Source organism: Accipiter gentilis, chromosome 5 (genome assembly GCF_929443795.1).
Source record: "Accipiter gentilis chromosome 5, bAccGen1.1, whole genome shotgun sequence".
Classification (NCBI taxonomy): domain Eukaryota; kingdom Metazoa; phylum Chordata; class Aves; order Accipitriformes; family Accipitridae; genus Astur; species Astur gentilis.
In genome coordinates, this window is record NC_064884.1 from 24,762,604 (window position 1) to 24,787,754 (window position 25,151).

The 25,151-nt window shown below is 43.7% G+C and overlaps 1 protein-coding gene across 5 annotated transcripts in view; it reads right to left on the reverse strand.

The window, feature by feature from the left end:
- Positions 1–3,390: 3,390 nt before the first annotated feature.
- Positions 3,391–25,151, reverse strand: part of SLC2A12 (solute carrier family 2 member 12) — a 33,268-nt gene continuing 11,507 nt past the window's right edge. For 2 of the 5 annotated variants that reach the window (XM_049800993.1, XM_049800988.1), the window contains 3 exons: positions 8,887–9,009; positions 6,556–6,688; positions 3,391–4,597 (listed from right to left, as the gene is read on the reverse strand). In XM_049800993.1, the coding sequence (XP_049656950.1) occupies positions 4,501–4,597; positions 6,556–6,688; positions 8,887–9,009 (353 nt within the window). In that variant the 3' untranslated portion in view covers positions 3,391–4,500. Of the gene's footprint in view, positions 4,598–5,155; positions 6,445–6,555; positions 6,689–8,886; positions 9,010–25,151 lie in introns of those variants that run through there. The other 3 variants (XM_049800989.1, XM_049800990.1, XM_049800992.1) reach the window with 3 other exon arrangements.

Below are 25,151 nucleotides of genomic sequence, written 5' to 3' on the forward strand. Positions count from 1 at the left end.
GTAGATCCCATGTAAAACTCTGCACAGTGCTCAGCTGTGGCACTAGCAGTGCCATAAAAAGTTTATTTCACATTCCTTAAAGAGAAGGGTTGGTTCTATTTATAGAACCTACTAAGGTTCTATTTATACAACCTACTAAGGGCTCCTTTTTGCAGTAGAATGATAACTCTGACTCATTGCTGGCTTGTGAGTTGTCATAGCCACTAGATCTTTTCCTGCAGTTTCTAGCTCCATTTTATCATTCTCTGACTTGCAATTAGCATTGCCAGAGAAATTTGCGTGTGAGCTTTCAGAATTGTGTCGTGCTTTTTTCAGACCCTTCTCATGGATTTGTGAAGCTCTGAATTCCAACCCAGTCTCTCCCAGTTTAGTATTGCCTGCAAATTTAATAAGCATATTCTGTAATCCAATCCATTGCTGAATAATTTTAGATCTGGGACAAATTTTTTTGTGGAGTGCTTCAGAGACGCAGGAATGTGATTTGTAAGACGTGTCCCTTTTTTCCCTTGTATTCTCATAGTTGATGAGGTTGTGATTGCCAGCTCTATGTCATCAGATGTGCAGGCTTTGTTATAAAAGACCAGTACAATCAGGGCTACGTTTATAGGGCTAAATAGGGCTAAGTCTGTAGGACTACAATTAAGGCTATAGCTGATAATGATTTAAAATGCCCCTGACTGCAGCATCATCACCTTTTGGAGATATCTGAAGCTATTATGGTCTCTGCAGTTAAACCAGCGTTGGAGCTATGCCTTATTCAGAAAGATGGTATTTTTACTTACTTGTGTATGCACTAAATAGCTGCACATAGGGAAAGTTTAGAAGAGCTCGCAATGAACCCAAAACCTGTAAGGTGGGGAGACAATTTCTGTGGTATTCTCTGCGTTAAATTTATTTTTGCAAGAACACTCACAAAATTTATTACAGCAGAGGTTTGTTTGGAAAGCTGCAATGCTGACAAAGATTTTGCAGAAGCTTCTTTCACTAAATGTGATATAATAGAAATTGTAAGCTGGTATGGGCCTGGACTACATGTGCAAAAGGTCTGCTATCTAGAGGCAATTATCAGAAAACAGTACCAGCCAGACCAAATGGGGATGATATTGGAAATGGGGGTAATGCACTACCTGGTAAAGTCACAGATCAGGAAATGGATGAATTTCCTGTAATATAGTCATACTAAAAATACATTATATTACTTGATTTAAACTCAGGCACTTGTTGGTATAAGAATGATGTTGGTAATCTAACGGCATACTTCGAAGACTACCCAGAGTCACCTTAATATTTCTTGTTCTGAAGCTGATTTAGTAGAACGCATGATACTGATAACTGTCCTCCAGCTTAAACATGAAGCGGGTGGGGAGATTCCAGTAGACATCAATGCTAAAAAACTGAGAAAGGTACTAACGTGCAGAAACCCAGAAAATGGTGGGTTCGGACTCTGTTTTTTGACAAGATCATTTTACAAGTGTTCAGAACTGACAGTGGAATGTATAGGTTTTGTAAAAAGAAAATACCACTGTTGATCTAAGAAAAAAGCTTTACAGTATTAGCGGGTCCACCTGCAGTCCTTTGCTGGCACTTGAGAAGTTCTAGTTTCTTCAACAAATGCTTGCCAGGCTTCCGGGCTTGACATATACTCATTATGCAACACATGGCACTGACCATGTATCCCATGTTTTATTATTCTTTCCATTTCATTAATAGAATGTGGTGTTTTCTCTAGCAAGAAGGCATTGGTATTTTTCAAAACTATTCTTTGCTTGAGCGTACTATGGTTAAAAAAAAATTAAATTCAGGCTGTGTATCAGAATGTGAGCTGATCCCAAAAGCGCAAAAATCAGGATGGTGAACTGAGCATTCCAAATACACCCCCCCACCCCCCACCCCCAAAAAAAAAAAACCCAAGTAAAAAACCCCACCAAATCTCGTAGGTTTTGGCCACGTCCTGGTTCTTCTCTTCCACTGCTCCAAACCCAGCTCTCTAGCTCTTCCTGTTTCAGACTGCTATGAAACTTTTACGTGGCTGAGCTCTAACACATTTGGCATCCTTTTCCTAACTATTTGTAGAAGTTACAGGAATACTCTTACCTTTGCCAATTCCTGCTGCTGCAGCGTGGAGTGATCTGTTCCTGCTGCAGTCAGGGAAGTGCAATGAGGCTCTTTGCTATGGGCTGTCTCCCATGCAGGGACCTCTTCTCCTAGCCTGTTGTGGTCGGTATTGGAACTGTAGACCTCAAACAAAATTCTAAGCAGGCCTTCAATTTTTATTGCAAAATTCAGAGTAATAGAATCCAAAGTTTTCCATGTCTGTTGGAATAGGTGGAAGCACCTGAGATCCAGGGTGGAATTTTAGCTTGGGATGGGAACCTGCCAATTCCCCACAGGGAATGAGAGCAAAAGGCTTCCAAGCTTACTGCTTCTGATGGGGCCTTCAGTCTGAGTCACCTACGTCTCAGGTGTACAGCCCCACTGTCTGTCCGTGTGTCCTGGGGTTTGCTTGGTCTTTCGTTGCTTATAGACTATGTCAAAAGGGCTCACATGGACCCTTATGAGAAGATTTTACTTAATCTTTGGTGCGTTGTGTATGCCAAAAACTGGACCTTGCTGAGCCTTATGCATACTATGATAAGAATCCCTGAATGCAGCCCGGTCTCATAGTGCCCACGAGGTTATTGTGAGGACTGCTGGCTCTGAGATCAGGACAGAGAAAATAAGGCAGCCATTAGCTGACCTGCTAGCCAGTGGCCTAGCAAGTAAGTGTTTTGCTTGTTTTAGATGGCATGTGATCTGCATAGTTAAGAATCCTGCATTGTGATAACTATTTACCTGACCTTTGTACCAAAAGTCCAACAGGTTTTGATATTGGTTCCCTTAAAGCTTACGATACAAGAAGGTTGTGGGACAGACTTGGCCAATAAGTTCCCAGCCTGAGGTAGCTAAATGTCCAGTGACTTCTGGCAAATTATGTCCGTGGCTTCAACAGTTTCTTTTCAGGTTTTGAACACATCCTCACAGCCCGAATAGATGTGTTCCTATAAATTTACAGTGTCAGAACCTAGAAGTGTGACCATGTAAGAATCTGATCAGAACTGATCCGCTCTGCTCAGAAGTAAAACTTTACCTAGATCAGCAAGTTACTGTTCCTTCAGTGCAGGACACAGTCATGTGATTTTTATGCTATGAGACAGCAAATAAAGTGGGATCATGTGCTTAGTTTGAAGTAGTATCTGCACTCCAGCTGACAGTGTCAGTCTTGCTTCCTCAATTAAATGCTGGAAGAAATGCCACTGTGTGGCTGCTGAGACAGCCGGCATGCTTTTAAAGCATGCTTTTTTCTTTAAACAAAGAGCCATTTATTTATCTGCTAATAAATATTTATCTACTGATCATTCTAAAAAGATCTATTAACCTTCTAAGAAAAAAAGACCTACATTCTTTGATGGGAGCCATACAGATAACCCTTTGTAGAGGCTTGTTGAGTAATTCAGGATACACTTGCTAAGCAATAACCAAGAATTGGATGTAATTTATGATTTGCAGTGATTACAGTTTCTGAACTCCCTTTGTGCTGCCCTGTACCACACAATTCTCTCTTTCTGAATCCAAAAGTCAAAGTCCAGTGTGCCCTGTGTTGAGAAATAGAATGATTTTGGCATCAACTCTCGTACTGCCAGCTTCTAACTTTCCTGGGACTGGGAAGCCAAAGAAATCCTATCTCCTCTTCTGTAAGGCCATCCTCAGTCTCAAGTAATTGATTATGCAAATGTCCCCCCATTAAACAATTTGACTGTGGTTTTTTTGAGGAGTATTTCCTAGGTCACTGAATCCTGGCCCTCCCAGGAAACTGTATGTAAAGTTCCTCTTAGAAGCTGAGCATGCTCTGTGTTATAAATAATTAAGTTCTGATGAACAAGATCCTTTTTTCCAAGTCATGTTAAGCTGAAGCCTATATTAATTCATAAACAGTTCATACCCGGTTGCTTTGCACTAACATCATCCTTTACACTCCACAGTTGTCCATTTTTGCTCTATAGTGTTGTCTTCCCTAATATACTGACAGAGTGTTGTTAACCCTTTTCAGCCCCTTTTTTGCTAGGCTAAACAGACCTGTCTTTGGTGGGCTCCTCCTGTGAGACTCTTCCTTCTCCTTGGCACCCCAATCGTTCTTTGAACTCTTGTTGAATAGGGCTAACTAGAATCGTGCACAATATTCCAATGTCCATTCACCTCCTGCATGTAAGAGGTGAATAACCTCAGGGGAGGTGAGGGCTGGTGGTTGGAAACAGAGGGAGCCTAGACTTCCAGTAAGTTATAAACTACAGCGATCTTTAATGTTGGCTGTAAGCTGCCACTGAAAGAAGCTCTACTAAGAAATGAAAGAGAGACTATCTTGCGTATAATAGATACCAAATGTCCCATCAGAGTGTGAGCATCGCTGAACTTTTTTTTTTTTTAATCAGTCTTTTGGTGAAGGCTGCTTGGATTGCCCCGGGTCTAGTAGAGCTGCTCTTTCTCTCTCTTGGCAAGTTCCACCGGCACCAGTGTCTCTCTGCGCTGGCTCGTCCAGCACAAGGGGGTCTTCACGTATTTCCTGGAGAAGCAAAAAATCCCCCAGAGGTTTGCCATTGAGCACAGCTGGCAGAGCGCTCGCCCCGCTGCATGCGCCCGCCACCGAGGGCAGGGGTGGCCGGCAGGCCAGCTCTGCAGGCGGAGCACGGCCGGCCCAACACCAGCCACCCACCCGGCCGGCCCAACAGCCACCCGGCCGGCCCAACAACAGCCACCCGGCCGGCCGGCCGGCCCCGGGAACGCTCCGCCGGCCCGCCGCGCTTCCCCGCCTGCCCGCGCGGGGGCGGCCCCGCCGCACGCTGCTCCCGGGCGGCCGGCCCCGGCCCCGGCCCCGGCCCCGGCGGGATTTACGTCTTTCTTTAAAGAGGAGGGAGAGGAGGGCGGGGGGGGGGGCCGCGGGGGGACGACCAGAAACGCCAATTTCTCAGTCCGGGAAGCCGTGACCGCTGCGACGGAGAGCCCGGGGGCTCCGGCAGCGCCATTAGCTCCGGGCTCTCTGCACTGGCATAATTGCTCTTAATTAGCCCGTAAACAACCTCCTCCAAGCCTGGCTGAGGTGCAGCGTACCCTTTAGGAAAAAAAAATAAAAATATTCTCTGGTAGTCTAAAAACCCCAAATACAGGATGACCCATCGCACTAGGCTGTTCCCACGTTAGTTACCTCCGCTGTCGAACAGTATGTGTCTTATTTTCAGTTTGAATATTTCTACCCGTGCCTTCAAGCCTTTTTCTCTGGGTGTCACTCGTCTTGCCGACAGGCAGCGGCCTGCTGGCAGGCTCTGGGCGGGCAGGGAGGGAAGGAGCCCCCGTTTCCCCGTCAAGCCTGGGTGTGCGGAGGAACCGGGGATGCTGCCTCGCCTGTAGCAGCGTGCCACCGGCTGTGGTGAGGCCTGACTCTCACCCCAAGCCATCAGCCCTGCAAAAATTTGGTCTACCGAATCGTTTTTCCCATCATTTCTTTATCCTTTTATTCATTATGCCGATAACTTCTGAAATGAGTCCAAAAAAAGCAAGTAGCTGCTGTAGAGCAGCTCTTTGCACAGACCAGGAGGGTGCTGCATTTTAAATACCAGGGCTGCTTAGGGTGTTGGGGCTTTTTTGTTCGGGTTTTGGTTTTGGTTTGTTTTTTTTTTTTCATGGCCAGAACCAACTGAAAAGACTGGGTCCAGTAGCAAATTGACAGAAGAAATTGCCAGTTAATTTATGGTCAATGACACCTGCATTTGGAGATATTGTAAGTAAAGAGCATTTTTATCAGCAGACCGTTTCATTCTGTTCTCCAAATTGCTGTGCTACTTTTGTTGAACGTATGTAATTCCAAGGGCCACCCTACTTCTGAGGGTTGAGAAAAGACAAGTAGACTCCAAAGACACAAAACCAGACAGAATGGGTCGTATTAAAGGAGCCGGCACATGGCATTCACATCACCAACACTCTCTCCCTCTCATTCCTCTTCTACTCTTTTTATCTGGTGAGGTGAGGACACGAAACTCATGCTAGAAGAACCTTTTTTGGGTATCAGCTCGTAGAGCCTACACAGCCACAGGACTCAGTAAATGCACCAAAAAATGCCCATCTAGAAGAGCTATCAAAACTCACATAGAGCCTTGAAGTATTTGCGATAGAGCCTCTCTCCTTCCCTTTTTCTGCATGCAAACCAAGATACACAGCCCTAAATATGAGAACACAGTTACCCTCCTCTCCAGGAATGCCAGTCAGCAAAAGTGCAGAGGAGCCAGGTCTGGCTGCAGGTGTTTCTCACAGTGGTGCTGGAAACCACCATCCCTTTAGGGCCAGTCTTTCAGCACCAACAACATGTTTGCTTGGCCACTCAGATGAACATGTACAAAGCTCAAGCCTTGAGAGAATCTGATTTTTCCAGAAAAAAAACCAGCGTAGTTTCCTTTCTTTTAGCGTATGGCACTGAAACGCTTTGTCCCTCTGGCACCTGGGGGATGCGGTCACAGGCTCGGTACTTACTGTTTAGCTAGTTCCATGGATATTTGCTCCAAAGAGCATCCTTTTGTCTCTGGTATAAACACAATAACAAAAGCCAGGGATGCTAGGCTCATTATTGTGTAAATGAAGCACACCCAGGACAAGCCAATGAGCTCTACAAAGGAAGAAAACATGGTGGTTTTTAAATTTTCAAATATTATATTTTTTTTCTGTTGCCCTTATTTTTATAGAATACAGCCCCTAATGCACAGGAAAGTTAGAAAGAAGCTAGGCTGTTATTCTTGGCTCACTTATTTGTGCCTGGCCATAATTTGAAAAAGAAGAGTGGTTTTGCTTTTTCTAATACTCCTTATGAAAGAAAACTGATGAGCACATATTGACCCATTTAGCATGAACCTATTGATTTATTTTGCTTGTGGTCACTCTAGATGAAACAGTACGTAGCCATTGTTACTGGTTTGTGCAAAGGCACCGGGGGTCACAAGCACCTCAAATTTCCACCTGTGTCTGGTTTTGTTGCACGTTCTTTCATGGAGCAAAACCAAGCGTTTTTCACACTGTTGCAGTTGTCTCCAGCTAATCTTCCCTGCCTGTCAGTTCCCAGCACTTGCACTGCAAGTCCTGTGCCAGAAAGGGATCCAAGAGCGAACTCCTAATGGGGCCAGCTGAGAACTAGTGGTTTTCTGAGCCTACAGTCCAGGGGCAGGCAGGTCCTCAGGCTGAAGAATGCACTCTACAGCCCCTGGGAAGTAAAGCATATACAAACCCAACAGGCTGCTGCAGCCCCCTTAGCCCTTTTCCCTGCTAAAACTGAGCTGGACAGTTGAGACATTTGTCAGTTGTGTCGTGAGCTAAAAATTGCAGCTGAAGCTGCTAATCCAGCCAGTATCTTCTGCATCAGACACCTCAGTGTAGGTGCTGCTGGCCACCGTGCCCTCCACCTGTATTCATCTGAAGACAGAATTTCCGATTCTGCCTTTCTACTGTAGACTAGGAACGCATACTTGCTTGTAGTTACACTTTCATAAATCCAGATTAGACCCAGCTAAGCCAATAGAGTTACTGCAGCTTTACACTCATTGAAACTGAGACCAGACTAATGGCTACGTGTGCATTAACAAGTAATGAGAAGGGATCTTCAGGTGAAACAGCTGATGCTGGGGACCTGAGGTCTGCACTATCTGGTGTGGGGAACATTTCCTTAGGAAGAGCTTTAGTCTGGTCCAAGGACTGAGCAAGTGTTGGCAGCTGGAGTGCATTCACTGAATTTTCTGGTTTGGTTTTGTCCAAAAGCTTGTGTAGTTCCAGAGGGCAGTTCTATGATGCAAACCAAAGTGCAGGGAGTGGGGACAACTGGATGATTTGCTTCTGAAGAGGACCCTTGATCTCAGTGAAGTGCTAGTGTGGACAAAATGAGTTTGACCTGGCATATTTTTCCTAGTTTTAATCAGGATAGTACTCAGGGGTTTTTCTTTCTCTCTCTCTTTTTTTTTTTTTTTAAGAAAAGAAAACACCAATGTAAAACCTATTTTAGTCACAGATCACAGTCATTTTTGAATCCGTCTCAAAATGCTTCTAACAGTATGAAAACCACCTTGACTTTTTGTGGGTTGATTGCTTGCCTCCAGTGGAGAGTAATGTAGAGTTGAACAAAACCTGGATTTTCTGTTCCCTTATATATTTTTATTTTCAGCACATATTTTCCTCAGAATAAGACTGAAAACTAAAATTTGCAAAACTTCTTATGAAATAAAATTAGAAAAAAATATTTGCCAATCAATGAATTTCAACATCAGCATTTAACTTTTTCCCTTGTTGATCATCACATTATAAGTTACTATATGGTAGTCTGCTTTCTCGCATTAAAACATGAAACATTTTTACCTTACAGATGTACCTTTTTCTAAAGGAAATTTTCTCAAAGCCAGGACTTTCCTGTGAAAAGGAATGATTTCAATGGGATTGCCTTTAAAAATGTTTGATCAGACAAGCTGCGGTCTGATCTACAGCAGAACTTCCATTGACTTCAGAAGATGCAGGACTAAATCCTAACTATTATGTGTTTTCAACCTACTAAGGCAATGGTGGTTTTAAGAGCTGGGGTTCACAGCCTATGGCGTTTATGTACAAGGCGCTCTGATAGCCAGCACTGTGAGGCTGTAATTACTAGCGCAAACTTAGAAAGATGTGGTGGAAACGGTGAAGTTACACTAACAAACAGCACCTAAATGGAGATCTGAATTTGGCTCCTGGGGCATCACGGCTGCAATTTTAGCAATGTTGTTTGTATAGGAAAGATTCATTTTGCCCACTAGGAGAATATAAGCTTGGAAGGACACAGAGAAATCTTACCAGTTACAGTCAAAAATGTCAAGGAGATGAGGAGATTTATACCCCAGTTCATGCTAGATGTCAAAGCCATGGCCCGTCCTCTGATCCCACCAGGGAAAATTTCACTCAGAACCAGCCAGGACACTGAAATAGAAGGGGAAAAAAAAAAAAAAAAAAAAAAAGGATGTTGTCTTCGAAAGGGTGGCTTTCCTTGCTGTATATTTAGGTAGTTCATGAATTCAGGTGAGGCCACCTGAAAGAATAAGGTGATATCCAGGGACGTTAGGTTTGGCGGGGCCCAAGCCCTGGAGGACCACCCATGCTCTGCCAGCAGTGTGTGCAGCAGTCAGCATCACCCTGGGGCACCATCCCTGCCCAGGTGAGGAGTGAGTAGCACTGAGGACAGGCAGCACCAGCATGCATGGAAACGGGGAAGTCAGCTCTGACTGTGCCTCTCTGTATGAAAGGGAGCTCTAAGTAACTCTCAAGTGACATAACACTAATGGAAGTGGGGCAGCAAACCAAAGTAATCTTCAGCCTCAGGTGCGTTTATACCACCTTATAAATCAACCTGCCACACTGAAGCAGGTTTTCTATCCCAGCTCTCCACTCCATATAAATGAGATTGCTGACGTATAAATGGAGAGGGCCTGATTTTTTGCTCTTTCATATCACACCACACCACAGGTGATCTAAATGCTGGTGTTGCTAGCCCACAAAAACAAATTCAGACATGAAGAGCTAGCTGTGTAACCACCTTTATAGTAAGAGAGAAAAAAAAAAAAAGAAAAAAAATAAGACTCTACATTTCTGTACCATTCCTGGTTATTAGAAAACAGAAAACAAAACCCTCCACCCTCCTTTTGTTCATAAGCACAATGCATTAGCAAGAGGTTGCTGCGTGGGGAGGTTGTGGGTTAGCAGACAACCAGCACAAGAGCAGAGAGGTACACGTGGATAACTGTGTCTTCAGACCCTTGAACGTGGCCATTATAAATTGCTCCTCTGTGATGTTGTTTCTGCAAAATGACAAATGGGAGTTTCCTCAAGACACTCACACTGGGCAGTCTTAAAGTTACATTTTAAAAATAGGCTCCTGTACGTGTGAGTTTGTAGCATGCTGCAATATCCCTTTGAATGCTTGTAGGATTTCTGTACTGCTAAAGGTAGAAAAAAGAAAAGTGCTGTGGAAGGAGACTAGAAAGGACCAACTGAAAGGGGAAAAAAAAGCCCTGAGCCTTGAGTCGACAGAGCAGATTCGAGCAAACTCTAGATTTCTTTGTACCACAGATTTGAATTCAATAATGTTTTCTGGAACAGGCCCAGTTTTCTGGTTTGGTTTTTTTTTGGTTTTTGGTTTGGTTTGTTTTTTTGTTTGTTTTTTTGTTTGTTTGGTTGGTTTTTTTGTTTTTAATTTTTAAGGAAAAATATAAACAGCTTCACTCCCACAGTGGGAGTGACCTGGCAGAGTGGTGATTTTATTCCAGAGAATCAAGACCGCATAGCAGAGCAGCCTAACACTGTTATGCATAGTCAAGTGGCGCACACAGTCGTAACACAGCCGCCGTGCCTAACAGCAGCCATAGAGAGGCTTTTTTTCTTTTTTTCTGACTCGGATCACAACAAAGTTTAACACACTCGCTGCTGACAAGACAAACATTGCTCTAAAGAAATGCCCTGGGAATGTTCTGTGGGGTGTCTGGGGGGAGCAAAGAAGAAGAGAACTGGCTTCTCGAGCAGGTGTTATTCCCTGCCCGGCCAGCTAGCCCCGTGTCTGAGCACAGCCAGGCCCTGGCAATGATGGGGATCTCATGATTGTGTTTTGCCCCTCCTCAGCATCAGGGCTGTTGAAACCGGTATCGTTAGTCACAGATGATACAACATGTCACGACAGGGAGTGCTAGCTGAAATGCAAAGCAGCAAGTAAGCGAGATGCAAAGGAGCCCGTCCGGGTGCTGCATGCACAGGCTGTGGAGTTCATCTCCATAAGATGGCCTGGCAGCCAGCCCTGAGCTCGGCTGGAAAAATGATTATACACTGAGACTGGCAAAGGGAATATTCATAGTCACATTAGACAGGATTAAAATAAAGTTTGAAAGAATTCAAACCCACTCTCTGCCAGGCATAAGCCAACCTCCAGGAATAAACTTTTTCTGTGGGTAGCTTGATCTGTATTTGCTTCTTCTAGAATCTTCTTGTGTTCAAGCAAGTTGCAGTAGCAGCTCAGAGGGGCACCAAGCGAGGAGGATCAAGTCCCATGCACTGACACGGCATCCCCACAAGGCTGGGCGAGCCCTGAGCTAGATGAGCTTCAGCAGCGTTACGGGAACTGGGGGCTGGCTCACACCACAGCTGAAATGTGTGGCACTGGGGCAGCTCCAATATCATGCATTTTCCAAGGACGGACTGGCCCTTTCAGGCTAACTACAATTTGTCTGGAGGTTTGAAACATACTGTTTTCCTGTTAAGAAACCAAAATACTTAAGGATCTGCATCAGCTGCAATAGTGGTTAGCTGCTCTTATATCAACCAGTTATTTAGTTCAGACAGACCCCACCAACACACCACGTCTGTTCTTCATGTCTGCTAATGGTAGCTACTTCCTCTGGCATGGCCCTGACCTCTGCTTAGCTGGCGAGGAGTGGATAGTCTTATTCCACATGGAGAAAGAGCAGTTGTAGAAATCTGACACTTATTACAGTCTGTTTATTCCTTTCCCCAAGCTGAGGCAGCGATAACGATCGATTCTTTGCTTTTAGCACCTCGCTGGGATTGTTTTTACTATTTGAACATTTGCCAAAAAGCAGCAGCTGCTGTAGGTATGGTGGGGATGTGGCTTTTTCTTGGGGAGCCAGTAACTAGGTTCAGGCTCCCATTCATAATGACTGCTGCTACCTTGTATGCTGTGTGCACACAGTGCTGCAGAAATTTAACCTGCACGCTCCCAAAGTCTCTGCAAGGTCAACTATGTGCTCTGCCTTCACCAGCCTAGGCAGTGGCATTTTACAGGGGAAATCAGCCTATCCTTGAACAGAGGGTCCAAATACTGTCCCATTCCGCCCCCCCCCCCCCCCCCCCCATTTGCTGTGTAACGTTATTTCAAAAGGATGCTGTGATAGTAACCACATTGCACACACTCAATAGTTTTCAGTGTCTGCTCCAGCCACGCTTGGCTGGTGTTTGTGGAATGGATGGGAGAAGAGCTGGTGCTCTCCAGGTCAGAGGTGGGTAAGAGATGAGGCTAAGGGCTCAGCATGAGTCTCTGTGCTAGATTCATCAGCTGTGGGATTTGTTCATGCAGTGGCTGCAGGTAATAACTTGCCTTTGCTCACCTGCAGTGCGTTGTATGATGACAGCAGTTAAGAAAAATTGTACAGTTGAATGGTCTTTTATTATGGTACAGTCTAGAGAAAAGAACACCCACTGCAAATGCAGAAGAAAATATTGCATTGGATCAGAAAGCTTAACTGTTTCATTAAATATCGCAGAAACTCGGTGCCCTGACATTCCTTGTCCAAGTAGGAAGAGCAGAGGATTCAGGTATACAAACAACCCCTTGGCCAGGATGGTGACTTTCACCTCTGAACAAAGTCACAGGGGCTGTAAAGGCAGAAAACAGAATAATAATGGAAGATTTCAGCTGCTCCAATTAAGGCTTAATAAATTGCATAATGGAGCACAGTGCTGGGAGTACATTTTAGATACCATAGATGATGGTTTCTTTTAGCACTTTGCCTGATACTTAATGAGAGTAAAAGCCAATCTTGCTTCAGTGCTGAGCAGGGGTAGTTCAAGATGTAACTGCTATAAAGATGCTCTGTTACATTGGTTATAACATTTCAAATTCAATATTCTTGTAGAAATGGAAGAACCAAGAGCCTAGCACATTTTGTTTCAAAAGGAGAGCAGTATTAGAATAAGCCTTCTTTCTATAAAGACATTAGAAGGACAGTCAGGGTAAATGCTTCAGTGGTGTTATGGAAAATGTTTAAATTGCTTGATTAGAGGCTTAAAATACACAAACAAACAAATATAAGAAAAAGAAATAGCTCAGCACAGATAAACAACTGAATGTAGAAAGCTGTTAGATACAGAAATATGCCTTCCATAAAGGCATATGCTGTGTCCGAACAAAGAAAACACAGTATAATTGCTGAAAAGTTACTTGCAATACCATCATCAGGCGGCCAAGTATTTCGAGAGTCTGCTGGCTGAGAGGATGAGAGGCCAGGAACGGAGGAGGTGACACGTGCCAGCATTGAAGAAAACATTCCATGAGGATGGAGGAAGGTGTCACCTTAGTAGACTTCTGTACTGAGCTGCTGGCTGGAGCTAGGATAAAGCTAAGTAATCTCAGCTGGAAGAAGGAAAAGAGGATATGTATAGTGTCTTGAGGAAGAGTTGTCTAGTTGTTGCTGCGGAAAGCTGCATCTCTGAAAGAGTTAAGGAACATGGGGATGGAAATGAATGAGCCACTGTGCTTTTCAGCTTCAGAGAGCTTTGGTGAACTGTCCTGGGATATAGATCAATAACTGTTTATAATAGGAAACAAAGGACAAGGCCAGTTTTCACAGTGGAAGGAGAGTACTAGATCTGCTCAGTATATTTCCAGATCTCTCAGGAAAGGGAGGTGAATGCAGGTGCAAGACTTACTGATGGTACGAAATTATTCAGGGTAATAAAAATGAAGTGTCATAAAGAATTGCAAAAGGATCTCAAAGTATTGAGTACTTTGAAAAGATGACCCATAAAATTCCTTAGCCACACATGCAAAGTAACGCGTAGGGAGAAAACCAGCCACCAGTACCCACACCGGCCTGCCAGCACTGCTCAGGACAGAAGTGCTGGAGCTGCTGTGGGTAGTTCAGGGACAGCATCAGCTCCCGCAAGGCAGAGGTCGTGGATGCAAACGGAGGCTTGGCAATTATTAGGAAGGGAACACTGAATATGCCACTGAGCATGCCTGTTGTGCCTCTGTATTTGTCACGTTGCATGCAGATTTGGTCAACTCAGAACTAGATGAGCCTCGGAGAAAGGTGTGTAATGGGCTCTGCAAAGAGCAATTAAACAGTTGAGGACTCTTCAGCTTAGATAACGTACAGCAGAGGGAAACAGAGCTGAAGTGGAGATGAACAAAGGAGAGGTTTTCATTACATTTTTAAAGGCACAAACCAGGAGAATCCAAGTGAAGTTACCAGAGTCAGCAGTTAGGTGAGGCAGGACCACATGCTTTTTCAGACAATGTGTATTTTGACTATGGAATTCAGTTTCACAAGATACTTCAGATGTGAAAAATATTAGTGGGTTAAAATTATTAAATGCTGGGTTAAATGATTAAATGGGTGTTAAAACATTACTTCTCTGTATGTGTGGAAAAAGATCCATTGAGAACTATTGTTCACAATAGTAAAAATAAATCCCCAACATTTTTCTTGAAGTTTCCTAAACTACGGATAGGCAGAAGGACATGCTGTGCATGCTGCATGGGCCTTTTCTTATGTATTTTCCCTCAGCGTCTGCTACTGGCTGTTGTTGGAGGCAGGGTAACAGATTGATTAAGTGGCCCTTTTGTTTGAGCCAAAATGGCCAACTTAATGAGCTTTGTATTTGGGTCATAAGCAAAGAGATGTCTCAAACCCTTGTGTGATTTCTTCCTTCCTTGCTTTACAGCTATGCAGCAAATAAAGAATAATATACCAAAAATTAACAGACTTACATCAGAGAAGCAGAAAAATCTGAGAATATCGGAGAAATACTGCAAGCTTGAGGTTACTCAACAGTCAAGTGAGGTACATGAATGAAAAATGTCCTTGTTTTGACCTTATTCCTGCCAGGAGGCAGAAGCAAATTTGAAGCTACTCAGCAGCTCTCATTAATGAAATATTAGGTTCCCTTGGTATTCATTTGCTGTTTAGCATTTTTTCCTTTCCTATACCTGTATTGTGTGAGATCAAGTTCTTTATGGTGAGATTTAGAAAGCAGCCATTGCAATACTTGAAAGAATTCAAGTTTTTGAGGTCTAAACTCTGGAAAGAGATTAAGTGGACTTACAGCTTAGGAGGGAAGTAGGCAGAAGTATGTAAGACTTTGAAAGGGAGGACTGGGTTGTTAGCAACATGAGGGCTAAGGGAAGATAAGGAAGGGGTTATGCCACCTGTAAAGCAGGCAGACCATCTAAGAACGCGTTAACAAATGATCAGTGTTGGGGAAGGATGCAAGCAAGCCACTGCAAAGCTGCTATGAGAGGAAGGAAGTCAAAGGACATGGCAAATGACTGGCTTTGCCAAAGCCAGATTTTTTTCCAGCCTTATGAAACCCCACAGGTTTTTCATTTACCTGGTTACAGGCTCTGCTGGGTATTAACACAAGTAGCCAGATGGCCAACTACTTCTCACAAAAGGCCAGCTTCAGCGCCGGTTTGCCTTGATTTCAAAGGGCACGTTGCAGGGGATGGCACAAGCCCTCATGGTGCGCGTGGTGATGAGGTGTGTACCTGTGAGGGCAAGCAGCACTGGAGCAGAGCTGGGATTTGGGGCGGGGGGAGGACCTGCTGCTGTAACGCACTGACACTCCTGGCACCGCTCCCAGCATCCACACAACGCAAAGGCTTTTGCAGCAGCTCTGGTGAAGGAGATTTGGGGGGCTGGCAAAAGTGAGGGACGCTTAGACTGGAAAGAAGAGAGGGTGAGAGGGAGCTTGTCCTTTTCCAAAGCAGGTAAAAGAGATATGATGCGCAAAAAGTGGACTGTAATTCTGCCCATGGTTTTGTGCAGGAGGACAAAGCAGATGATCATGACTGGCATTAAAAATCAATGACTTTGCTTAATGAGAGCCATTTGTCTCTCTGGCTCTGCCCCATAATATGAGACTGAAGTGGCTGCTCAAAATTAATAACTGCCAAATATGGAGCAAATGAGAGGCTATAGCTTTGGAGAGCATGTAAGCTGCCAGCAGAATGCCAACCTGCCAAGGGTCGAGTCAAACCCTGTGTGTGCACATTAAAAGGAGCGGAATTGCTCTACTGCTGAGAGATAGGGGAGTCGGGAGAAGCCTCAGCTAATCTCATGCCTCTGGCTGCATCCTGATCTCTGCTGGTGAAGGCAATATGTACCTCATTCTACAGCTTCCAAGACGCTTCTCTCCGAGCAGCTTTATGACTACTGGTTGCAAGATACCTGATACCATTGATGATCCAAAAGGAGCTGATGTGGTGTGGCAAATGTTAAATTATTTTCTTTTCTTCTGTAAACTACATTTCTGTTCCTAATAGTTAATCCTTTAGGCTGACTCCTTGAAGTAACATATGTTAGGACAAGTGGGATTTAATCCTTTTATCTCTGAAGCTGTATCAGAGTACATAAAAATTGTTGCCCTGTGTTGTACCATTTGTACCACTATCTAATAGACAAGATGAACACTCACATGTGCTTTTTTAAGGAACATTGTAGTGGACCACAGAAATCACCCTTCACTCGCACCTCCTCCAGTTTACATTAGAGCAGCAGGAGGGTTTTGGGGGAACAGACTGTGAGACCAATGCATTACCTCCTTCCCCTGTATTCTGGGTCATTTGAGAAGGAGGGCAGTGAGATGTACTTCACCTCTGATTTTCCCCAGGTGTCCTTCCTCCCCTAACCTTCTCACCACCGTGAGCCTACATTTTAATGCATGGGGTTTTTTACTATTGGAATTTTCATCTCCATGAACTTGAAAAAAAATGCAATGCCTGGTATGGGTTTTCCTGTTTCATGCAAGCTGTTCAATATATTCTTAAATCTGTTTTCAATGATCTTCAATTACTATCCATTTTCAGCTTGAAAGAATAGTCACAAACAAGAAGAACTTTCTTATAGACAATGATTCCTTTCTGAAGGATTACTGGGCAAAAAGTGATAGATGTATAAGGATCTAGAAATGGTAGAATTGTCTTAGTTAATGTGATTTGTGGCCCATCTTGCCCAGTAACAGTACTCAGCAGCAAATATATCAGTAGGATGCATCATAGCTTTACTGTAGGCAGGTATGTAATAGTCTGTATTTCTTTTCAGGTCCCCTAATAGAGGTTGATTTGAGCTGATGTATGCGATGACAATTCTGTTTGCAACTGGATTTCACAGCCACTGTCTCTCTCTCTCTCTCTCTCATCCTTTATTATGTTGACACTCAAACTGTTCCATCAAGACAGAACAGCTTGCAGGGCAAGTGGAAAGGAAAAAAGAGAGAGAGAAAGAAAAAAATTAAAACAAGCTTTCAAGGGAGAATGTGCTTATTATAATAAATCACATACAGCCATCCAAAAAAAAGGCCTTTTAATTAAAACTTGAAATGTGTATTCCTGTTTGTAGGTGTTTATTTGTTCAGAATATTGAATCCAGGATAATCCTCTGAGGCATTTGCAGAGGAATGACTGCAGAAGCCAGAGGCTCTAATTCACGAGGAAGTTGTGTGTGAATTCGTTCAGATTATCACATATTTCACTTCTAAAAAGTATGGTGAGGAGAAATTACCCAGCTGGGTGGGGTAAATGAACCTGTTTTTCCAGTATCCAAGGGCTAATGTTGGTCCTTGAGGGGGTGCACAACAGAAAAGAGCTGTTGGGACACAGCAGTTGGGGGCAATTTAAGACTTTGCTCTTGCAAAATAGAGACTTGTTCGTATGCTTTACAAAACTCCCAGTGGAAGGGATAAGCAACCTTTTACAACAGTGACTTATTTAGTGGGAAGCCTGCAGTGATCCATTTTTTTAAGTCCCTCACTGGTCACTGCGGCTCATGCTGGAGGGAGGCAGCCAGGAGGAATGTGTGAAGGCCCTGGGTCTGTCCGCCACAAAGTCTCTTTTAGTTCTCCTTCTTTCATAGGAGTTTTCTGCACTTAGGGTTGATTTTCAAAAGCAACAGAAGCTGGGTGACCTCCTGAATCCCCTTTCCCTTTGAGAAAATCTTCCTGGCTTTCCTCCCAGACCTCAATGTGACACAGAAACTCAGATGCCATGGGGAGAAACAGTCGCCTGACTTCATGCACTGCCTTACCGTCGGGCCATGCTCTCTGCACTTTGGCTGCCAGTCTACACCTTCCTCAGCAGAGCCAGTAAGTTATGTGACTGCACATTTTGACCTTTCTGGCATAATTATTTTCTCATTCTTTATAATAAATGTTCTAGTTTGATGATCTTTATGAGTGAAATAAAATACTGTCTTTGCACTTGAAGTCCTACTGACAGTTCTAGTGTTTGCACAAAGCTGGCCCAAGATCAGCTTGCCTCTAAACAATTCTTCCCAGCTCTCTCTCCCAAAGGAAACTGGATTTTATAAAGCTTGGCATGCGCCCTATAAACTTTTTTATAGATTTCAGTGTCACAATGATCTTCTCTCCCAGAACATGGTCAAGAAAACAAACGTAAAGTCTTTCATTGTCTTTGATGTGATTATCAAAGGCCACTATTATTTACTGAATGCTTAAATGCAACACTTGACCTACAAAGTAAGACGGGCAAATTTGGCTAATGATAGGCAGCCTTGATATTCATATGAAAGCTTGTACGAGATGGTATGCTAGACTCACTTGACAGTGCACTGGCTTTACAGAAGATATTGTCCCTGTGGAAAAAAAGAGGATTGTTAGGCCCAATTACTAGTTAGAATCACAGTGATATTCATTCTCCAGATTTTTTTATAAAGTGAGTCTGGAGGTAAAATGCTTCATTTTGACCAGCAGCTACTAACTAACCTGAGTCAAACTTTAAAACTATGCCTAATTTTAAGCACAGGAGCCAATCCATGCAGTGCCTTTGTGTCAATAGGTTTATTAACATACAACTATTAGTAGAGAGGTATCTATATAATCCAGAGCACCAAGATCAGAATATTGACTCAAATCACTGTTTAAGTGGAGCATAGTACACCAAAACACCGGTAGTCCCCACCTTTTCTAGGTAGTTCTTGGAGGGCCAAATTTTGTGCTCAGCAACAGCAGACTGAACTCTCGTCATTGCAGGGACACAGGAATGTTGGCTGGGGCATGGTGTTGTCACTCCCTCTTTTCACAGTACCAAGGGCTCTGTCTTTCAGAAGGCAAAGCCCTTGGCCTGATCTGCCAAGACTTTCCCTTATTCACACACTTAGAAGTAAAGTTATGAACAGGAATATAGATGTGAGTGAAAATGACATCCCCGATTTCAGGTGTGCACCTCAGTATATAGTTTAAATTCAGTTTCGGGGTTGAACAAAGCTATTGTGCTCTTTGCAAAATGGAGTCCTGAAATAATTAAGGAGAAGCTCCCACTGACATTGCCATGTCTCATTACTGCAAAAAGCATTTTTTTTCCTTATTATGACCTTTTTCACACCCAAAAATGCCTCCCAAACTGGTAGTTCTATCAAGTTAGATAAGATTAACCAATTTGGCTCATGTTTTACAGAACAACTCCTGCAATTTGAAATCCTGTAATTTAGCATCCAACTATCCAAAATATCTTAAATTGGCTTGCACTTCACTACTACCAATAAGCCTGTAAAAAGGCAAACCAATTCCTGGGTTAGCTGACCTGTTAACAAGGGGCTTCAGGTAAACCTTGTCTGGGGGAAGGAAATAGGGAGAAACGGGCAATTCACAATCCTTGCTTTATTTTTCATTTTGGCATGCCTTGACTTTCTACTGCATTTGGTAGTACAGACACAGTGTGAAATAAAGGTCACATGAGGCACCATTTGAATAGCACAGGAATAATGAACTACATAAATACTAGGAGTGTCATATTCAAACCATGTGGATGCATGCATTAAAAGATGATTTGGTACAAATGAACAGTACTAGGAATCTTGTCATAAAATAAGGAATCCAAGATCATTTTTTAATTAACTAAAATAGGACCTCCTATACTGATCCTCAGTGAAACATGCACATTTCCAAGGTTTATTATCCTGGTTCAGATCCAACAAAGGATTGAAGTACTTGCTTATTTTTGAGCACTTGATTTAATCCCCACCACTATCTCATTTTCAGAGCAAACCACAAAACAACATAAAATTGATGCTGCTCATTTATGTGAAATTTAAGGCCAGGACACAGCTGCTCTGCAAAATCTAGAAGCTCAAAAATAAAAGATTGCAAACATTTGTCATGCAAGGCAATGTTGAGCATGAATGCCTGTTAACATCAAATTCATGTGCCCTATAAATTAATACAATAACCACATTTTGTAAAAGCCTGAAATATTGCTCTAATGTCAAAGATATTGATGGAATTCTAGACATCCCTATCTTTTACCAGTGTTTTCCAAGCGAGCGCAAGACCATCCAGCTCACAGTATTTCAAAACACAGGAACAACCAACTAAATACATGGAGGGTCAGAATTTCCATACTAACAGTTCTCTTTCCTACAAGATTTTCCAGTTTCAGGTAGAGCATTTGGTGGTCAAGATTAAGTCCAAGAACATTTGGGGGCAGAGAAAAAGCAGTCCTATGCAATCGGGATTATAAGGGTGGCAAAAGATATGACTTCTGTAATTGAGTCCCTGGGCTGTTCAGTGTCATATGCGAAACCAGCTGTTCGGGTTTTGTTACAGATGCATTTAGTGACTGAGGTGAAAGACACAGAAAAGGTTCTGCATTTAACCATGCTAAAGAATCACGCTTTAACTCAGGTAGCCACTTAATCTAAGAATCAAAGGAGCAAACTCAAGGGGAGTGTTTCAGCTCTGGGTTTTGGCTTGCTTAATCCAATAAAACACATAAAAAGAAAGACTGCCACAGCCCACATAAGATTGCATAGGAAGGACAGTGATGGATTGAAAGAGGGATTTATTTCCTTCCTCACCTCCATGGATTTCACTTTTCTTGTGAACCCTTGAGCTTTCTTCCATCCTCCTTGATCCTTCTTGCCTGATCCTTCTTCCGTCTTGCCCACTGCCCCAACATGGGTTTAAAACAGCATTTAAATGACTTCAACAACTCGCAGTAAGATGTAGACAAACCAAGTGGGTTTTTACATGGGAATAGAATAGAACAGAACAGAACAGAATGGAATAGTTCAGTTGGAAGAGACCTACAATAATCATCTAGTCAACTGCCTGACCACTTCAGGGCTGACCAAAAGTTAAAGCATGTTATATGCGGACTGCTATCACACAGCCTAATTTAGCTTCCTAGGAGATCACCCTAAACTCCCTCAATAGCCAGTGAGGAAAGGAAGGCTGCACCAAAGGAGAGGTCAGAGAACAGGGGTCTGAACCCCACCCTTAGGTGGGGAGAATATTTCCCTTTGTAGATTATCTGAGGAATCTGGCTCCCATATCAGTTAAATTTCCAAACATGTTGAAACATCTGTTCCATTTTAGGTATAAATTAGCTCAGTTTTAAAGCATCCATTCAAGCTGATATAAATTTAACTCTGATATACTCAATATGACAAATCTGCCCACGTTTACACTAGAAACGAATGTCTCTCATCACAAACTGGTCTTTCATCAGTAAAAATTTGCTCCTAAGATTTGCCCTCACTAGGGGCTTGCCTTCACTGACTCCCCTGCAATGGGTTTTGTTTCTCACAGGCCCGACAACCCACACAGAGATGTCCCACAGCAGCGAGATGGTGCATTGCAGCAGGGCTTGGTGGAGAGGACAGTCACTGCCCCTTCCTGGGGGGACCCAGGCTAGGGGACACAATGCTGCAATCCCAGGTCCCTCATGTGGGAGGAATTTCATCTAGTGTGAAACTAGTAATCCAAGGGCAGATTGGTGGCCTGCCACCCTTCCCTGTGCTAGGGTCATATGGGTGCTCAAACCTGGGGCCCAAGCATCTAGGTTAAAGCTGACTGGAATGCAGAGACAAAAAAGTCTTTAGCAACAGGTAACTGAGAAGGGAAGCCATTTTTCCTTCTGAGCCTTGGCTGTGAGACCAGGTTTCCTGATGAAGAAAGTGACTGTAGTGACCACAATCTGCTGGTTTGTTAACGTGAGTGGATGCAGGTGGGGATTTGTCCATCCCTCTCCTGAGCCTGCCCAGCAGCTTTGAATCCGCCTGCTGACCTCAGCCAGGCAGTTGTATGTGCCTCTGCACCTGCATACAGAGAGCAAGGAGATGTTGGGGGTCCCCAAATGCAGGAGAAGCTTCAGGCCGAGGTGGCTGTGAGTCAGTGGCTGAGAGTCCATCAGGGAGTCACCCTGGGGGGAACCACTGTCCCCAAAACTGTCCCTCATTTTGTGAGTCCTGTGCTCGCCCTCCCCTAGTAGTACACGGTCCTCAGACATGCTTCGCATCCACTGCCTGTCTGGACTTCACAGCCCTGGGCACTGGCAAGGTGGTCCCACAGCCAGCCAGTCCCTTGGTTTGTGGCTAACCTGCTCACTTCAGAAGTTAAAAGGAAATACTGCTGTGGATGGAGTGATGAGCATGTAAATTTTTTCCAGTTTTTCCAATCAGAAATATTCACCTGATGGCTGAGGCTAGCAGATGGCAACAGAGGGCATAATATCCCACTCTGAGAAGGCTTCTCATGGGTATTTAATTTCACTATTTAACAATTTTTAATCAATACCAAAGTACTGCCAGTCCTACAAGCACGCACTCACAGGAGCTGTGCTTCAATGGGACTGTAACAGCTATGTGGAAAAGCAGGGTTTGCAGTAAGTTCTAAATCCCTCCTCCAAGACCTTGTTATGCACTTATTTGTCTACCACAAATATGTTAAAAATATTTTTTAGATTTTATATCTATGTGGATGGGTATATGTAGTATGTTTCGTGCCAAGCCCTGAAACCCAGAAGACATTTCTCCAGCTGCAGACACTGATCTGCCTCTGGTGTGTTGTGGCCACAGTGTGTGCAGAGCAGGCTCTGAGTGCTTGGGGCCAGGGCATCCCTGCAGCTCTGAGAATTCCCCTGGAAGAGGAGCCCCTGATGGCCTCCAAGAAGAAAGCTCTGAGAGTTTGGCCTTTGGCTTTGGAGAGCCGCACAAAGCTGGCAGCTGCTCTAGGACATGTAGTAATAGAACATCTTCAGTCCCAGGTTGGCAGAGACATAAATACCTTTGGACTTTATGCATTTTAAATGGTTTTGAGAATGATTCAAGTCAGGAAACTGCGCCTCAGTCCCACTTACAGGTGCTTTTGTTGATTTGCATCCGCATGCTCAGCATGAACTGCCATGTGACACCAGCGGAGCTGATGTGATTTGCACCAGCAGATTATCCCAAAGTTCATTGGCCAACTGCCTAACCACCTTTGCAGTTTTACAGAAATGTGTTTAAAGGACTGATAGAGGAGGAAGAGCTCTTTTGTGCGAGGCACCCATGCCACACATGCAGTCCAAAGGCACACATTTGACATGCCCCTCTCAAGAAGTGTTCCCACTCCACAGCAAAAAATCCCTGAGATGTGCGTGGATCCCCTTGAACTGCATTCCCACAGAATGTGTAAAGAGGTACTGCCCCAGTCCTGCTTTGCTCACTTGCTTTTTATTTGCTAGAACAAATTTAGACTAGGAAAACGGATGCTCTGTTGGCTCCAGACTGAGTTTGCGTTACTTGCTTCTCAGCCCAGGACTTGTTGGAGCCCCTCTGATTTTTATTCAGTAAAGAGGATTGCCTCTAGACCACACTGCATCCCTGTATTAATGAGTATGGTGCTACTGCCTCTCTTTCGGCTACTTATTGGTGAGATCACCCAGTGAGACCTCCTACCTCAGGGCATATATAGGAAAATATGGAGGGAAGTTGTCCCTATTTAGTCTTTGATCCTAAGTGGTGCAAAAGGAGGTATCAGGGCAGAGAAGCAGATCTTTGGTAATGGGTGCCATCTGACACCTGAATCTGAATTTTTTCATCAGGTCTGTGAGGAAAGAAGCAGGTCTGCGGGCACCTACTCTGTTTCAGAAAGGCTAGAGCTGCCCTACAGTTGTTAACCAAGAGAACTCTCTTGTACATGCTCCATCCAACCCCAAGAGTCTCACATTTACAGCCTTATTTTGGAAAATAAGTCTGATACTGCAGGAGTTTGGCTCTCCTGGTTCCTGCATCTCAACATGTTGTACCGCACAACAGTGATGAGTGAAAGAGCTGACACCTCTTTATAAGAAAGGACCACAATTTTTTGCCCTTCAAGTGGTTTGAACAGAGGATCTGCAACTATTTCAGTTAACACTGTGTCATTTAGTAAGTGGTCATGCATGGTCATGGCCCTGACTAGAATTCCTCTATGTGTCCTTTCTGTGAAATTAATTTCCAGGGTCACAGTGAGCTTTTAGCTTGGGTGACGAATTGGTAACCTACCTCCACACATTAGCCTGCACTCACTGCTCCCTGTGCAAGGCATAGCAGCACTTCTGCAAGGCTCACATGTCTCCTGTCCCCCCTCCACATACAGGAGGTTCGAATGCCTCTCCTTGCAAACAATGAAGAGCCCCTCTCGCACTCCTCACCCTTCATGTGGCAGACAGAGAGAGGTTTCTCTTGGGCTCTGCAGGCATCTTTCCCTGGTGAGAACAGTTGATCCTCATTTGACCTTTCTGATACACAGACAAAGGTAACTCAAGACAAAGCTGGGTGTCAAGTCCCCTTAGCTAAGAACTGCCTTGAAACACCTCTGCAAACACTCCTGAAGAGACGGCACATGCTGTTCTGCGATGTGATGCAACACTGATTTGTTGCACCTACCAAACATCCTCATAATTGTGTGAAATTGAGTGTGAACAAGCAGTTGAATCGCAGTTCATCAAACATAATTAATCCAAAACAAAGAAGCAGAAATACTCCTTTTATCTTGCCTAAGGGTTGATGATGTAAATACAGAGCACCCCAGAATCAAAAAAGTGACTAAGCAGATGCTTGCTACTCTGTGAATTCTTTTATAATGCAAAAATGGCTTTTATCTCTCAATGTCTATTTTTGAGGGCTCATCACTGTGCTGCCTGGGTGCTTTGATAAATGGCAATAAATATATTTAGCATATGTTTAGTTCATTAAAAAATCCATCTACTTCATGTAATTTGGAGACAAAAGAGAGATCCTGGGAAAATACAACATTTATATGAAAATCTGGACTGTAACTAGCTCTTTGACCAGAATTCAAAAAAAGGAAGAGAAAAAAAAAAAGGCCAAAGTAATATAAAAAAAGATGATAGAGCTCAGGTTGCATGATCTGTCCTATGAAGAGTGTGACATTTTCCTAATGGCACTACATAGAGTCTCCTTTACCCCCACAGAACATAATGCAGCATGGACTCAAAATAAAGTGGGTGAGTTTGTTCCAGAAGTGGCCTTGTGGGGTGGAGGGAAGAGAGCAAGATCCTC